Consider the following 19,268-nt stretch of genomic DNA (forward strand, 5'->3'; position numbering starts at 1 on the left):
TTACCCATTCAAAGAAAGGTTGCCCATCAAACGCAGCTCTACTAATAGAAGTATGGACTGATAGAATCGGACATACAATAAATTGGCATGGAGAAAAAAAAGCCAGCAGATGATGTAAAGTGTACAAAAACCACACGATTAATTTATGCATCAAATGCAAAGTCCATTTGCCTTCAAAATGCTTCTATTGTTTCCATTAAAAATATAAGTGTTGAACTAAACGATTTGCTCATTGATTCGGCCAATGGTGCGTACATGCACCATTTTGTTTCTTAAATAAAATATTATTTTTCATGCAAGAAACTTATTTTTTATCTTAATGAATGTAATTAAAACATATTTCAATGAAAATAATACCACATTTAAAAAAATTTCTATCCTTTGCCTGAAATGGGTTAAGCAAAGTTTCAGAAATGATATAAATATTTTTAAAAATTTCTTTTACTTTTAGGCTGGCACTGTTTCTGATGGTGAAATAGCTAGTGGTAAAGTTTCAACTTCAAGTAGTTTGATGGCTTTAGATCGTTTAAGTGATACTTCCCATCGTAGTAGTTGCGCTTCTGAGCGTCCTATTGACGTTGGTAGAGTTGGGAGTTGGGCAGCTGGATTTAATTTTCTACTTGAAGATCCCGCAGGATTGCACACTTTTAGTGTAATATTTTAGAACTCTTTTAATCTCTAGGAACTTTTTGGTTATTAAATGAAGTTTTTTTTTTTTTTTTTTTTTTGAATAATTAGATTTTTGAAATTACAAATGCCTTTTTATTAGTTAATACCATTTTTATATTTTTGTGAGTAGGTTCAAGTTGTTAGTAAATTGCTTTATTCTTTTTTTTTTTTTTTTTTTGTATTACAAAGAGACTTTGCTATTGACTACTGGCTATTACTAATTCAGCTTTTAAGATTTCACTATACTTCCTGTCATAGACATGTCATAAAAAATCTTCAACTTTCTCATAAAAAAGCTTATAACGATAAATGTTTGCACAAATAACATTTTCATATCGAAATGTTCCTTAAGCAATTCTGGAAAATTTGCAGATTTTATGTTTTTTCATTTAATAGTATTTTATTATGAGAGAAGAAACATTTAGCACTACAATTTTTGATTATTTTCCTTATATAAAAGAAATTTAATTTTTAATTTGTATGTTTTGTAATTGGTATTGTGAATTAAAGCAATATTTAGTGAAAAGGATTGGTGAGAAGGTCTAAATATTATGAATTTATCCGCTGATGAAAGTAATTATTTATTAATAGTTATCTATTTTTTGAAATATTTCTATATAGTTTAATTCAGGGCTGATTGTGCTCCAGAAAAAATCCGGATTTCCAGATTTTTCGCTAACAGTCATTTGGAAGTTTCCGGAGATCAAAGGTTCAGACGTTTCAAAAAATCATTGATCACAAAAGTTTCCGGAAATCAAATCTTCAAAGGTGGAACTTAAAAACAGTTTATTTTATTTGTTTGTAAGGGAGAGCCAGAGAGATACTTTGTAAGCTTATATTCAAGATTAATATTCATTTTTTATCAGTGAATAGTTATTATAATCATAAACTCAGGAAAGAAAGACATATTTGTAAATTTCAATTACTTCTCCAGGTCATCATAGGTATGTGTGAAATTTTAAATATATTTTATGTAAACTAAGAAGTATTGAGAAAAAGGAAAAAAACCTTGCTTAAATTTTTTTTCTAATTTTTCGGTTTAAACTTCTTTTTTTTTTTACTCAAGAAATTTTCCGGAATTTTGACTTGGGCTCACAATCACCCCTGTTAATTGAGTACGGTTTTATTTATTTCTTTTTTTAAAAAGTTGAATGGCATTATAATTGAAACATAGAGTTTTTCAACAATTTAGTTTTCTTTTTTGAATGTTGGATGAAATCTTCTTTTAAATTATCTTTATTTTTTAGGAATTTTTAAAAAAGGAATTCAGTCAGGAAAATATAACTTTCTGGATAGCTTGCGAAAGATATCGTCAGTTAAAAGATGAATTACTGGTAATTTTTTTTCATGAATTACTATCTTATCTTTTTTATGTTGCTCCAATGTTTAGAGCTGAGTCTTTTTTTTAAAGCTCTTGTTATTATTGTTGTGTACCTTTACAGTAGAAATGTTATTTCAGACTGTTAACTTATTAAAGTAGTGAGAAAAAAAATTTATTTTTACTTAAAAGTTTTCATACAGTTTGTCAGTTAAATTTTATTTTATTTATTTATTTTGTGTAACAATATTCAAAACTCACAAGCTTTTATACTGTGAATTTCTCATTTAGTTCAGTTTTATATTATAACTAATTTAAACTCATTTATCAACATGAAACTTTTTAATAATTACCGCATATCCTGGTGTTTAAGTTGACCACCCTATTTTCAATTGCAAGTTTCTGGTATGTGGTCTACAAGTCTACCATTATTGATTTTTCCATTATTTTTCTTATAGAAGTTATTCGTCAAATGATATTAGAGGCTTGGTGAAATAGGGTCTCAAATGTTATTGTATAATTTTTTTAAAAAATGTGGAAGTTCCAATTCTTTGAATGGGGGCGATGATTTTTTGTCGGACTCAGTAGAAGAGGATAAAGTAGAATCCATTGCATAGTGGGATATGTATGATGACACATCTAATATTATTGAATCCAATACAGATGATGTTCTTGAATCTTAAAATTTATAGCTTTATGGTACAGTATAGGATCCCAAGTCCGGCACTCACAGGACCGACGAAAATGCGTATTTCGAAATTTGCCGAATTTCAGATCTCTTTCGGAAATTCCAATCTTGCACCCATGTATTATAATTCAATTATATCGTTAATTTCAGAAAAACCAATAAATTTAGATAAGTTTTAATCGGAGATTATGATGGGGTGAATTTAAAACTGTCCCATCTTAAAAATTTTAATAATTAAAATAATAATCTATATAATATAATCAAGAAGAAATAATCGTTTCTTCTTTGGAGCAAGATTATTGTTCTTGTTTTTTCTTTTAGATAATATTTTGTTTTAATGAAAGACCCTCACCTAAGGGGAAAAGAAAGCTAACAAGGAACTACAAAAAAGTAACAATGCTAAGAGATTAACAATGAATATCTGCAAAAAACAAGCTAATAACAATAAAAAAAACTAACTATTAGCAAAAAAAATTAACAGTTAATAACTAATAAAAAAAGCCGCAAAATAAAAAATAAATAAATTGAATTAAAAAAACCGCAAAAGAGATAGAATTGATTTGTACCCCATGATGTGGTACTTTCAATGTTAACTGGGTGTGGCCAATTTATGGTCAAACAAGAGAGGGAAATGTGGAGACAAACCAGTGGAGCACAAGCACAGCTGTCAAGATTGATTGATCAGTTTCTTCCAACTTGCATTTATTTATTTTGTTCATTGGAAATGCAGTTGTTTTTACTTTTCCCTTTCACTTTATTTCAAACTACTTTAGGAATAGATGTTTCGTTTGACATGGATTTATTATTTTTTTTTCATGCTTTTTTTTTATTTTTTAAAGATAAAATGAAGTTACTTATTTCAACAGAATAAAATTCCAAATGAAAAGAGAATATAACTGATTTTTTTCCCTCTTATCAATAAATATTTTAAAAAAATTTTTAAGGTTGGATTAAGTGCCGAATTAGGGATGTTTCTTTCTCTCTCTCTGTGTTCTATGTCCTTTCTTCTGTGTGAATGTGACCTGCCCTATAAACAGGTATGTGGTTGTGTGACGTGGGCGACACTGCTTCACCGTGGGCCATAGGCCCACTGGGTAACGCGAAGAGAGTAGCAGTTCTGGCATTTCTGAGGCTAATGGGAAATAGACCCCAGCGTCCGCCATTAACCAAAAAAAAAAATTTTTTTTTTGTGTGTGAATAAGTTGTGTGAATTTCTTTTGTTCTGTCAACAGTAATGAAATTGAATATTAAATACAATTTTTTTAGAAAATAAATTCACAGCTGCATAATATTAATGCAATTGTTTAGAATTTTTTGCTAATATTGTTGTTAAAAAATAGTAATTTTTAAGTGCTATCACAAGCTAAGCAATGAAATATTGTGATTTTTCATTAGTTTTTGAATTTAGACATTTTTAGCATTAATTTGTGCATTTTTTGGTTCATGGAGGCAACAGAAGATATTAATTTAGAGTTATAAGATTTTGCTCTGATAGTAGTTGACAAGTTTCCTGCACTACCGCTAGAAGATTTGAGATACTTAAACTTTTTTTTTTTTTATCCAATCTAATATACAGTGAAACATTTCATACCTAGAATTATCAGGATTATCCAACAACTTATTTGGTAAAAGAAAATCCCTTTTATGAAATTTTTTAATAACAAATACAAATTGTTTGCATTGTGAAAAAAGCATTTGATCAAATTGCATGTTTTATTTTTAAAAATTTTCTTTTTAGATGTCTGAGATGGCCGAAGATATATACAACAAGCATTTATGTATAGGAGCTCAAGAGCCTGTTAATGTAGATAGTCATGCTCGGCAAGTTGCACAAGAAAATTTAAAGGCACCTACTCCTGATTTATTTTTACCAGCTCAAAAACAAGTATAACTGTTTTTTTATTAATCTATTTTTATGTTTGTCTCAACCAATAACAAATAATAATGCTTTATGTGCAATGAGAAAGAAGGGGGAAAAAGTACTCTTAATAACTTTTGTTCTAATGAGTAAATAATTATCATTTACTAAGTGCCATTCTAAAAGCTAGTTACAACTCTGATTTACGATATAAAATTAGTTACAAAGACACACACGCACACAGACTGATATATGCATATATATACATTACTTTTTTTTTGGGGGGGGGGCTGATTAAGATATTTGATTATCAAAATGTGTGAAGTTTGCCACAATCTGAAATATAGGGTCTAATACGCTAGTCAGGAGAGCGCTTGAATACTTGGGGCCTTTAATGTGTGTGAAATTTTCTTTGGCTAAACAAGTTATGTAATTTTGTGCAAAATGTTTCCATTTTCCTTAAAATATCCCGATATAATAAACCAGGCTAGCTCTCTATGTTATTTTTCAAACATTTTAATTAATATAAAAAATACAAACACAACACTAACAAATATCAAACAACATTTTCGTACTACATGTACACATCTACTTGTAAACAAAACGTTCTACAGGAAAATCCGAGAGGATTATGGGTGAAGTTTTCCCTAGCTCCCTCTTTCGGGCAAACCAGGCATTACATCCTCCCCCTCTGTTTTAATTAGCGTCTCGCATTTAAAACAGCATTTTTCTTCGGTCTTCCTCTTTTTCGCAGAGGAGCAATTGGAGTAGTCGCCATTTCAATGAACGGTCTTAATGCTGAAACATGGTAAGTTCCTAAAGGTGTGTTAGGATTGTCCAAACTGGCCACCTCGTATGAAATTGGTGATCGTTGAGTTAGGATCACATAAGGGCCGTCTCGTTTTGGCATAAATTTTGCTGTTTTTTTGTTGTGAGCTCTGCTAATTGGATGTAAAACAACCCAAACTTTTTGGCCAGGAGTAAAATACAGTTTTTTACGGTTCCGGTCATAATAAGTCTTTCTCTGGTCCTGTTTCATTTCAACGCGTTCCTTAACAGTCTTAGAGATTGAGGCCAATCTCTTCAAGTACGGCGTAATTTCCGGAACAAAGTTATCATTGTCCAGAACAGCTTTTAGATCGTAGGCTACATCATCAATTGCCCTCAATTCACGCCCAAACTGCAAATATGCAGCAGTATGTCCAGTTGTATCTGATTTAGAAGAATTAAGAGCGAAACGAATGCTTGGTAGTTTTTCAGACCAAGAATCATGTGAATCTCCCACAAGGATAGCAAGACGAGGTTTTAAGTCTCGATTTTTTCTTTCGACTGGATTTGCTTGTGGATGGTAAAGTGGAGTTAGGATTTGATCAATGTCCAGTGTACAACAAACCTGTTGCAGCACAGCACTAACAAATTGTGGGCCATTATCACTAATTAATTTCCTTGGGATTCCGTACCTCAGGAAAACTTCTTCAATAAGTTTAGTTGCACACTCATGTGCAGTGGCTGAGACAAGAGAAAACAGTTCCACCCATTTAGTTGCGCAATCTTCAATAATAAAGATCCACTTGTGGCCTTCTTTACTTTCTGGTAACGGTCCAAATAAATCTATACTCAAAGTCTCGAATCGTTGAGCGTACGCTGGAGTTCTTAAGAGTCCAGCAGGTTTTTGATTGGTTGCTTTGAAACGACAGCATTCAGGACATTTCTTGACATAATTTTCAATATAAGATCTCATGCCGGTCCAATAGTATCTCTGAGAAATACGTTGGTAAGTTCCTTTCTCTCCAAAATGACCAGCAGTAGGAGAATCGTGATGCAATTTCATGATAGTTTCTCTTTCTTGGGAAGGTATTACAAGTTGAGCTTCTTCTGCATCGGAGTCTGGGGCATATCTATAGAGTATCCCTTGATTCATCAAATATCCTCTATCTGACCAGTTCACAAAATCTTCATCCTTCTTATTATTTTCAAAACATTCGATTTTTTTCTTAATATTTTCATCCTTTAGCTGAGCATCACGAATGCTAGCAGGACTTCTAGATGGCATATCTACGCTCACAAAATTACAGATTTCTGTATTGTTTACTTTAGTATCACAGACAGGTCGAGACAACATATCAGCTACTACATTCGATTTTCCAGGAAAATATTCGATCTTTAGGTTATAAGATTGAATTTTCAAAGACCAGCGGGCTAATCTTCCAGACGGTGACTTTAGATTCATCAACCACTTTAATGGTTGATGGTCCGTCGCCACAGTGATTTCTTGGTCTTCTATATAACCGCGGAATTTATCAAGCGCCCACACGACAGCTAATGCTTCTCTTTCTGTGGTTGAGTAATTTCTTTCAGCTGCTGTGAGAAGTCGACTGGCATATTCTATAGGATGTTCATTTGTCTTATCCTCTCCTTGTAAAAGCACTGCTCCTAAGGCATAGTTACTAGCATCAGTTCTTAAGATGAATGGTTTCTTACAATCAGCTTGTTTCAATACTGGAGGAGTAACAAGACATTTCTTGAGAGTTTCAAAAGCTTGTTGTTCTGCTTTTCCCCAATTCCAACTGGTTCTCTTCTTTGTTAGATTACTGAGTGGCCGCGAAATATCAGCAAAGTTCGGAATAAAACGTCGATACCACGAGCAAGATTGTAAAAAGGATTGCACTTGCTTTACATTTTTCGGTTGGGGTATATTGTTTATAGCTTCCACTTTAGCAGGATCAAGTTCTAATCCATTAGGCGTTATCCAGTGTCCCAAGTACTTTACTTTTTCGCAAGCAAAGTGGCATTTCTCTCGTTTAGCATTCAGTTTAAATTCGATGAGCCTCTCAAACACTGCCTGAAGATCGGAGAGATGGTTCTCAAAAGTGTCCGAGAAAACAAAGATGTCATCAAGATAAGATAAAGCTAATATATCCTTCAAGCCTCTTCTGAAACGATCAATCAACCTTTGCAATGTGGCTGGAGCATTTCGTAGACCAAACGGCATCCTTAAGTACCGGAAAGTTCCATAGGGATAAACAAATGCTGTTTTATCCTGATCTGGTGGATAAACTGCAATTTGGTGATAACCAGATCTAAGGTCTAATGTTGACATATAAGGTGTATGCTTAGCTTCATGCAATAATTCATCCATTAATGGTAAAGGATATGTATCTGGTACAGTGAGGGAATTAAGTTTGCGGTAATCAATACATAACCTCATGCTACCATCCGGTTTAGGCACAAGAACCACAGGTGAAGCGTACGGCGACTCGCATTCTTCAATGACACCTTGAGCCAAGAGATTGTCTAGTTCTTTCCTGAGAATTTCTTTTTTAACAGGCGTCATTCTGTATGGTGGCGTTGCAACAGGAGGATTATTTCCCGTCTCAATACGATGTTCGGCGAATGGAGTAACTTCTCCCCCTAGTTGAAAGCATCTTTCATACTTTTTAAGAAGAGCATTAATTTGATTTCTTTGATCAGGCGTAAGACCTTTTCCTTCATCTTTACGCAAAGCAAATGGGTTAATTTCAACCTTCGCTACAGGAATGCGTTCAGTGGATTCGCAATCCTCAACTAGTGAATACCTTTTCTTAGGATTATCACCAAAATACCAAGACTTGGTTGATGCTGCTAATACTATATTAGCCTTCTTTAAAAAATTTATACCCATCAAGGTTCTGTTACCTTTAGCTTCAGGTAAAACTATAAATTCTGTTTCAATAATTCTACCTTCAATAGTTACTGGCAGTACAGCTGACAAAGTTTCTCTAGATTGGGTCACACCATCAGCTAATGTAACATTATGAGTGTGCTTTTTCAATGCTACTTGATTTTCCTTGAATAATTCAAACATGCGCTCACCTGCAATACAACGGTTTGCTCCTGTGTCTGCACAGACATATACCTCCTTATTGCAGATCGTAATAGGTATATTCGGAGTTGACCCGGTCGAAGTATTACAACTATAGAGCATTACCTTCCTTGCTTCAACAGTTTCTTTCTGTTCTGCAACGGAACAATTAGAGCATTTCTTTCTTATAAACCCTGGTTTTCCACAACCATAACAAGATATCTTCGATTCTTTATTCGAGGAAAACTCGTTTCTTTTTACTGCATAATTAGGCTTATTTAATTTCGAGTAACTATCCTGAGATAAAATTTCTCTCTTACTTTTAACAGCAGTATCCTTCCTTACATAAGTGGATCTAAGGTTGTCGTACGCGTCAAGCTTATCAGCTAAAGTATCTGGCGAGTTTAATTGTTCCCACTCATCCAACAGATGTTCCTTGCAATCAGGAGGAACTCTTCTTTTTATTTGATCCGCAATGATCAGATTCTGAAGATCCTTAAAAGTGGTAACATTCAGCTCATTCAACCAATTCTCGAAATAAGCTCTCATTTCAAAATAATGATCACGCCAGGTGCTTTCTTTTTGCTTGCGATGAGCAAAAAATAATTGCCTAAATTTCTCGGAACTCAATTTGAAACGCTTGAGAAGCAAATCTTTTACATAGTTAAAATTTAAAGCATTTTCTTCAGACTCACGGGCTATGAGGGTAGAAATCGAACTTGGTATCAGACTTAACAGGTGGGAAACCCAAAGTTGCTCAGGCACTTTTGCTAACTTTAGCTGCCTTTCCAGCAATATCAGAAATAGGGTAATATCATCAGTTTCGGCTTTAAATGGAGGCAGTAACTTTTGAATATCTACTCTGGTCTCAGAATGAGATGTCGTATGTACTACGCTTCCAGTCTCCGCACCTTTAGGTTCTGTAGCTTGCAGTTTGAGTTTTTCCAACTCAAAATTCATTTCCATCTTTTGTTTTTCTAACTCGAATTCTTGTTGTCTACGTTTCTCTTCCAATTCGGTTTCTGCCTTACGTTGTTCTTCCTCACGTAATTCAACTATATTTTTGACCAGTGAATTTACGAAGACCTCGTCTTTAAACAGAGGGGAGGATTTTATAAGCTCGCGCAATTTAGCAACTTTCATGGTTGGTTGAACGTCCAACTCCATCTCAAGTGCTACCTGATATAAAATATCCTTACGCGCCTTGTCAATTTCAGACATTTTGACAAAAAAATTATTTTCCCTAAAAATCCTCTAATAACAACATGAGAAAAAGACTAAAAATTCGTTAAAACTTACCTTCACCCATGAGCTTTGTTAACTATTTCAATACATGATATAAAACATTCAGTGCCTAAAATATTATTTACTTTTCACTAATAAAACGTGAAATTTATACCACTCATTAAGATAATTAACAAACTTAATTTCAAATTAATACCTTAATTACTATTCATTTAAATATTAATTACCATATAAAATATATAATTTTGTGCATTATATAACAGTTCACACTTTTATCATGAGATAATAAACTACTAAATCTTTATAGCAATAAAACAGTACTCATAATAAAATTAATTCTTAAACAAATTAAAATATCAATACCAATAATGGACAAATATAATACCAATAATATCAATACCAACAATATAAATACCAATCATCTACAAAATAATACCAATAATATCAAAACCAACAATATAAATACCAATCATCTACAAAATAATACCAATAATATCAATACCAACAATATAAATACCAATCATCTACAAAATAATACCAATAATAGCAATACCAACAATATAAATAAAATCAATAGCAATAATCTACAAAATAAATTTCCTTTAAAAATTAGTGTTCTTTTAAATATTCAAAACAAAGCATCAAAAACATTACGTCATCATTCAAAAGAACAAACCGCAAATTTTTATTTAATAGATATTTCTTCTTTCTTTTCTCCTGAAAAAAAAAAAGAACCTATCTTCCTTTTTTTTATTTATATATATATACTACTTATCAAAATAAGAATAATAAATCGTTAAGAACATCAAAAGAATATTCATTTCAGCAATAAATTAAAATCTACCGCACTTTCGATTTGAAAGAAATAGAATACGACGCCATGTATTTAAGGCAATAAATACCAGAATCAAATTACACACTTCCTTTTCGAGAGGAATTAATTACTACTTATACACTCAAACAGAAAATTTAAATTTCGGTGTGTAACTAAAGAAAAACAATCTTCAGAATAGCATTCACATAAAATATTGAAAATACTTCACAAAATATTTCTAAATTTAACATACACTTCTTTTATCTAGAAGATATAAAGTATGAAACAAAATATTTATAGAACAATATTATAAACCATTTTTCAATGTTTGCTGAAAACTAAGACAAGCGCTTTGCTTTACAATTTAAACACAAACTTATGAAACTAAATACTCATTGAACAAAAGCTTTTTTTTTTTTTTTACTTTACTTTGGTTTGGCCGGCCGGCCCAAAATTTAAATATTTAACATTACTTGCATATTTTAATAATTGTAGGTTTGATTCTGCATTAATTTCTGCAGGTTTGATTCTGCATCATTATTTTCGAAATCCCCGCTTCGGATTTCTAATTCGGAAATACCTAACTTATTGAACGTATTCACATTGTAGAACTTCATAAGAGCAACAGATTTAGGTATACGTTTACCTATCTTTGGTATTTCGACGAAAACTATTTTGAAAACGAAAGCGATGCAAATTTGCACTACATCACTATTTTCGGTTCTTGACCGAAGGCATAAAAATGACGACTTCGGGCCCCATAGGTGGGCCGCCACTATAATAAACCAGGCTAGCTCTCTATGTTATTTTTCAAACATTCTAATTAATATAAAAAATACAAACACAACACTAACAAATATCAAACAACATTTTCGTACTACATATACACATCTACTTGTAAACAAAACGTTCTACAGGAAAATCCGAGAGGATCATGGGTGAAGTTTTCCCTAGCTCCCTCTTTCGGGCAAACCAGGCATTACACCGAGATATTTTGAAATAAGTCAAAAGAAATTAACAGGTCCAAACTTATGATCACTCTTCTAGCGTAGTACTTATGTAACCATATTAAGCCTGAAGTGTTTTTCTTTTTTTTTTATTCAAGAAAGTACACTTTTGTTTGTTAATTAATAGGTAGCACTACTTAATTAGTATTTTTAAGACCAATTCTTTTGACAAGTATGATTGGCATTTATTGTGTGTAAATCTGATCATTAGAACAAACTATATTTAGGATGGAACCTTTTTTTTTGGGGGGGGGGATGTTGTAATTTTATGTTTGTCCTATCTGTCTATAATTCATTATTTTCTGTTACTATATGACAATAATTCTGGGAAGCTTCTAAGCTTAAAACTTAAGAAAATAAATAAGGGAACTGCAATTTCAGTTTACGATAATTTAATTATTCCATAGCTTAATAAGAACAGTATTAATCTTAAATTATTAAATATAAAGTAGAGCAAATAAGATATAATATTAAGAAAATATGTTTCAGTTTAATATTTTTCTTAAAAAAAAGAGGAAAAATTTTAGAATTTTGCATTACTTCTGCAGTAAAATTAACTCTAGAAGAGCTTTAAGTTTCCTTAAATTAAAAAATTTGATTCTTTAATTAAATTTGCTTTGAAATACATTTGACTAAAGAACATTTTCTCTTAACAAAATTGAAATCCTAGAAATATGTAAGTTATGTAGTTTTTCAAATTTTTTTTGGTTGGAATTTGTAGTTTGGAGTCAAACATTGACCATTCCAGGGTTATCGGTTGGGCAAAAATGCTAACCATATAGGGTGGAGCAATCGTCTATGTGAAATTTTTTTCTCTTAATCTCAATAGTGATCTAATTTTCAGATCAATATTTTCTAACAGTGATCAAATTATTACCCATCTCATAGTTGTTTTTAAAATGCATACAAATATTTTATTATAATGTTTTTTCTACCCACACTTTTATTTTAAAAATTAACATTTTGTTGTGTTGACCTCTCCCTCATAACCTTTCATCTCACCCTCAAATAAAAAATTAGCACCTTTTGTATATTTATTTAAATAGTAAATCCCCGTATGCGAACTGTCTTTGTTAATTAATGTAGTTGCAGAGTAGCTGCACAGTCTTATCAGTTCATTTTAGGCCTATTATCTTCTCTTCATTTTTGAATTCTTAGAGTTTGTTTTATTGATTTTTTAGATTTTCAATTTGATGAAGTTTGATTGTTATCAAAGATTTTTGAAGTCTACTATGTTTAAAGAATGTATGTTAAGAGAGATGCAAGGACAACCTTTACTCTATCAAGGGCAGTTTTGTGATGACTTTGTGTTCTCAAATGAGAAGCAAAAGTCAGGATTAAAAAAGAGAAAGTCTTTGATTCCATGGCATAAATGTGAGTCTCTCTTCACTACATTCATTCAATTGTTTGTAGGTGACATCTACAATTTTATGTAAAATAATTTTCGATTTTATCTTCATTTGGAGTATTTATTGCTGCCAATTGTTTTTATTAGGAGCATTCATATGACAAAAAAGCTATTTAACAACATTTTATTATATTTTATTTTTAATCAAATATTGTTAAAGAATTACTTGAAATTTTTTGAAAATCTAAATTAACAGTAATTTTTAGTTAAGTGGAGCTATAAAAGCCCCATGAAATGTTACTCTAAGCAAGTTTTTATTAATTTAAAGTGAAATACAGTTTAATTTGTAATGATTGACTTTAAAATAATCCAGGAAAAGAGAATACAAGCAAGTATGTATGCAAGACTTTTGCGCATTATCAATCCTCTATCAGATCTTTAATATGTCTATTTAAATTATTTGCATGCCGTGGTGGAAAAAATTCTTTTACTTTTAATTTATTAAAATATTACTACTTTATCTTTTTTTTATCACTAGAAAAATTATTTTTAGAATCTAAAAAACTTCTCTGGTAGTTAGAGGGGATGAGTATGTTATACAGCATAAGAAAAGACATACCAATCTTCAATTAGGAAATATTTTACAAAGCCACATTTTTTCAAAAAATTTTATATGTAATATTTGGACATTTTAAATAATATTAGATAAAATTTATGCTAAAATATTGTGTAAAACATATTTATTTGAGGACATTTTTGGACAGAAACTTTTTAAAACTTGTTCCATCTCTCTTTGATGCCTAGTCGGGAGGAGATTTTTTGGATAAATAGTCAATATTAAAAGCAAATAAACTGAAAAGAACTTAAACTTGTAATACCTTTCAAAAAATTTTAATTTTGAAACAATATTTTTATTCTGTCTTACTCCCAGTGATTTTTTCTACATGCCTTTGTAGTTTAAATTTCTAAGCAAATTAAAATATAATATAAAGAAAAAAAAGTGAAAAAAATTTCGGAAATTTCAACTCTGTAATTGCATTCCTGCAGCCTGTAAAGCAGCTTCTATGCTATTTTTCCTAACAAGTCTAGCAGTTAGTAATTCAGAAATAAATTTTTTATTGTTAATTCAATTATACTACGTGTACATTTTTCTATACATCTGCCAAGTAGCTATGTAGTGCCAAGTTTCTGAGTCTTATAGTTTTTGCCCCACAAAACAAAATGTAACATTTATCTGAACACCCAAAACAGCAGCAGCCCTTATAATTTTTTAATATAGTGATATTTAGTTTCATTTGATTAAATGTTTTATTACATTCAATTTGGGCTCAACAACCTGAATTGAATTGGTCATTAAATTGATATAATTTTTAAAGAGAACAGCACATCATCACATTATATATACCAGTTTTGCATACCAATCTATATTTTTGTTTAATTCCTCTTTACAATTTTAATTTTGTTTTCTGATAGAAATATTTTACTATATTTTATTGTTTTTGAGAGGCTGTTTTTTTTTTTTTTTTTTTTTTTTTCCAAATTTTCCAATTGTTCGTATCTATGTTGGGAGGGGGCTGGGCACCTAGGTCTGAATAAAATATATGACTTAAACTTAATTATTATTTTCAAACCTTTTTTTTTTCTTTTGCTAAAAACTTTGTTCAAGACATAAGAGTTTGAATTGGTTGCTTTTAACTTAAAGCCTAGTTAAAATAGCTGAGTTTCGATGTCATAGTGTTACTTATTTTGATAAAACCATATTTTATTTCTAATATCTTTGTAGTTGTAATTAAAATAAAATAAGGTGTAAAAAATATATGTGACTCAAAATAAATTACTCAAGTGTGATTAGTGTCAAAATCTTGCTTATGTCTTGCTTGTGTTTGGAATTAAAATATTGAATTAATCTTTTTGTAAAAGCCTGCTTTTTTAAGTGGTATAAATCCGGAAAAATTATTAATTAATTTTTTTCTTCAAACTTTGGTATTCTTCAGAATGTAATAAATTCAAAATATTTTTCTTTAAGTTAAATAGAGCTAATTAAAATAATTTCGTGAATTGTATTATCATTCATATTTGTTTAACTCAGGTAAATTGATTTGGGACTAGTCTCTTAAAAGGTTGTCCTATATTTTTTTTTTAAAATAAAAAATACCATTTTTTTTTGTAGCTAGGAGTGGTGTTGATAGCTATATGTTTATCTCTTCAATGTAATAAACTATTCTTTATTGTTCCATATATTTTGCTTCCCGAAATTTAGAAAAATTATTTTTTTCATTATCTTTTTTTTTTCTTTTTCCAAATTTTGCTGAACAATACATTTTCTCCTCATAAAGCTCAAAGATTTTTGGTATCAATGCTAAACTAACTCGTTCTAATTTCTATTATTATTAAAAATCTTCCGTAACTAGTATACTGTGAATTTTTTTTTTTTAAATTTCTATTATCCTGATTAGATTTACTATAACAAGTAGTGTTAAAATTTTCCTATTTTTTAAAAAAAATATTTCATGATTTTTTTTGAAATTTTTTATGTAACTAGTGTTAAATTTTTAGTGTTAATTTTTCTTATCCTTTTAAAAACTGTTTCCCATTACCATTTACTCATTTATATTTAAATTATAGTAAGCAAAACCAAGTCAAATGAATCTAAATCAAATGGAAGCAGACTATGGGATAGACATAGTGAAATCGGAAAATCTTTGAAAAAGAAGAAAAAAGATAAGAATTCCCAAAAAATAGATTATACAAGTTCTACTCAATCAGATATAACTGATAGATCCTCTGTGACTAGTAGTGAACCAGGAGTTGGCTTGATGTATAAAAATGTATCATCTAGAGAGGTTAGTGTTTGATTTTTCCTTTTTATTAGGGCTTTTATATAAATGATAATGTTAAAAGTTCTTAAAGCCTGTATTTTTAAAATAAAACATTGTAAAGATTTTTTGGGACATTCTTAATTGAATGGTAGTAGTTGCTGTTTGATTGAATAATCTTGGTATAGATATTTTATGACTTAGCCTTCGATCAAGGGTTTAATTAAGTTACTATCAATATTTAGTACAGTTATTAGAATAAATATCCTAATTACATGTTATTTTATTATGTTATAATAGTTTAGTATGCCAACATTCTAGTATATACAACTGAGCATCAATCGAAAGAACTGTTTCAAATTTCTGTCTTATTCATGCAAAACTAAAACGGAGGGATTCAAAACTATTTTTTTTGTAATCACTTGCTTTGAAAAGAGTTAAAATGGAAGTAAAGGAAATCAGATTTACAAATGAAAAATAAGATGTTTGTTAAGTGTTTTTATAAAATAATTGTTTTTGTATTTTTATTTTCAATAATTAAACAAATTAAGGGATTGGATAAATTAAAATTTGACATATTTTCATTTCTTATTATTTAATATTTTCTACACCAAAATTTGTGCTTTAGACAGTGATTTTCAAAACAAAAAGAGTTTTATGTTAAAATAATTCAAGAACATAATTCATAGAACACTTGTAATTTTACATGTATGTTTAATTAAAAAATACTTCATATTTATAATAGTTTATAATTATCCTTAGGCCAAAATTTCGGGTTTTTGACAATCGTCAAAAACTATGTCAAAAGACTAATATATTTCTTTAAAGTGCCTAATTATGATTTTTTTTAAGTGCTTAAAATATTTGAGTGCTTAAAAGGTACTTATTATTTGGTTCAAAATTTGGCTACGCACCCTGTTTAACTTTTGCCTGCCACGGGCATATATATATATATACGCTTTATCGAGCTGATGCGTTAATTGTCCCTGGTGTATTTACATGCCTTTCCAAAGTACACAATGCTCTTTGCCATACGTTGCTATCAGTAAAATTACTCCCACAGCTTTGGAATTCAAACCTTGACCTTGAGAGTATTTTCAAAAAATTTCAGACAAGGGGTGAAGGAAAAGGAAAGGGAAGTTTCTGGAAAGTAAATCACAGATGTGCAGTTATTGCTTGCGTTTCTTTTGAGTAGTACATGCTTTTTTACTTTCGTTTCACTTCCATTTTAACAATTCCTTTAATTTCTTCCATGTGTAATAAAAAAAAAATATTTGTGCAAATATGTCTGAGAGTGAATTTGATGACTATTTTCCTTCCTCTTCGGGGCTAGAAAATTTGAACTATCACATCACTTAAACTGTTATACTTTAAATTTTGTTTTTCATTTTTTTGTAATAGTAAGCAGTTCTTAGATTGAAAGAAAAGCATGCCTCTTCATTTTCTCTAATACTCACCGAAACTACACACGCCTCTGTGGAAACCGGTGGCATTGAAGGGTGAATTTCGAAATTTGCCTCGGTAGGCAAGGGGTTAATGAAGAACTTTTAAAAAATATTAGACATATTTTTTTTTTCATTCTAGCTTGTTTAATGTTTAATCATAAAGAGAAAATATTGCAGTCAATTTTAATCTGTAGTTAAGTGTAAAAGGCTTTGTTATAAATTAATAAAACTTGATGTTATAGATTTTATTTCTCTTTAATGATCACTTGAAATCCTTGAAATTCTCTATGCATGCAATATTTCTATGTATTGCTTAGTAGTTAAGCATAAATTTTTTTCAGTCTTTTGTAAAATCTACTGGACTTTTTCTTTTCAAGTTGATAACTCTGTAGACATTTACAAAAAAGTCTGCAGATTTGTTCATCATAATTTACAAAATAAATACTATGGTGTTTAGGACTGGGCGATGTTAAGATTTCAGCATTGTGATGCATCGCCACTCAAACATCACAATATTTCGATACATCACAATGTCACGTTACTGTTTCACATTTGGTTTTGCCAAATTTTGCATTCTTGCACAAGTTTGCTTTTTATTTATTTGTTGCTACTGTAAAGTAAGACTAAAACTGAAATTTTTAATATATATATTAGATTTTTAGAATTTAAACTTAGTGTGTTTGGGGAAAAAAGAGAATAAGATTTCAAGAGAGGGATATTCAGATAATATTTATAAAAAGTGAAAATCTGCCAAAATGCATCAAACTAAAATTATACGAATTATATTCATTTTTTAGGTATATATAAACAACTAAGTGATTTATAATTGAATGTTGTATTTAATTTCATTAATATTTCTTGTAATATTTTTTTTCTATTTTTTTAATTTTTATTTTGATTATTTTCTTCTTTAGGATTAAAATAATTCAATAGACTGTCTTTTTCAATTTAAACAAAACACATCTTATCAACCTTCAGATTTTGCTGGAAAAAACCGGAAGTCTTTAAATTAAAGAAAGAGGGTATTGAATACATAGTTAACTAGTGAAACGAATAATTCATTAAAATTTTACATGCAGCTTTGGAAAAAATAAGTAACTTATCTTTAAGGATGAATTAAAAAGGGTAAAAGAAAAAGAATAGTATTTCAACCTTGGCCAACAAAAATTATTGTTAATTTTCAACATTCTTAAAGATGGTTAGGTATCTTAGACAAAAACACATTAAAAAATTATTACATTAAGAAATAATTTTTCTAGAAAATAAAATTAGAAGAAATTGGTGCAATTTTTTCGACTTTTATATTGTAATAAATTTGTCTTAACATGAATATTTTAGCAATTAATATTTGATATTTGTGGATAGAGTGCACTGTATGAAAAAAAAAATTACTTTTGACTTAGTAATCGAATTTCAGAAAGTCTGATGTTTTAAAATTTATTTTTCCGAAACTATTCAACTAATTTCTTTAAACTTTTTTTATTTAAAAAAAAAATTATATTCTTTAAAAAAAATTATGAACCTTACAATTCAAACTTTTTTCGACTATTAGTAATAAAAAACTGAATTAAAATCATTTTTGCTTAAAATTATCTTTGGGTAAACGAATATTTTAATTTTGTGCTAAATTTTTTCAATTTGAGTAAAAAGTTCTCGAGGTATGACGAAATACGCAAAAAGTAGCATTAGCATCAAAAGATCCTAATTTTCGATCACTCTCCTGACCTATTTCCTATTAGGACTATATTTCTCAGATTACGGCTGAGCCTTATATTTTGAGGGTCAGAAATCATAATCGGTCATAAAATTTATTCAGATAAGTACGTTTTTGTGCCTCACTTCGTAATTTAAAATATTGTCTGCTTAAAATAATTAGCATATTTGAGGTCTCTCCCTCAAACCACTAAAGATTAAGTCCTAATACGTGAAAATCAGATCAATAGACCAAAAGTATTAGCCTGCCACAAAGTATGTCAGCCAACTGTAAAAATAAAATAGATACTATTATAAAAATAAAATAAAATTTAAAATGCGCATTGAGCCAACAATTTAAAAATCTTAATAAATATAGATAATAAATATACAATAGAAAAATAAAAAACATAATGGTAAAAGATGATAAAAAAATGATGGCTTAAGAAAGATAGAAAACTTAGAACAGCCGATGCGTATAACCTCTTGGCTTTTCATTCTCCAGCAGTTCTTGAATATCCTTCAAT

The 19,268-nt window shown here is 29.9% G+C and overlaps 1 protein-coding gene across 1 annotated transcript in view; it reads left to right on the plus strand.

The window, feature by feature from the left end:
- Positions 1–19,268, plus strand: part of LOC107454399 (regulator of G protein signaling loco) — a 72,011-nt gene that overhangs the window by 22,262 nt on the left and 30,481 nt on the right. The window contains exons 4-8 of the mRNA XM_087165715.1: positions 452–652; positions 1,917–2,003; positions 4,414–4,560; positions 12,622–12,814; positions 15,414–15,631. Of these exons, the coding sequence (XP_087021841.1) occupies positions 452–652; positions 1,917–2,003; positions 4,414–4,560; positions 12,622–12,814; positions 15,414–15,631 (846 nt within the window). The remainder of the gene's footprint in view (positions 1–451; positions 653–1,916; positions 2,004–4,413; positions 4,561–12,621; positions 12,815–15,413; positions 15,632–19,268) is intronic.

Source organism: Parasteatoda tepidariorum, chromosome 6, assembly GCF_982258835.1.
Source record: "Parasteatoda tepidariorum strain Cologne lab strain chromosome 6, Ptep-v5.0, whole genome shotgun sequence".
Taxonomy (NCBI): domain Eukaryota; kingdom Metazoa; phylum Arthropoda; class Arachnida; order Araneae; family Theridiidae; genus Parasteatoda; species Parasteatoda tepidariorum.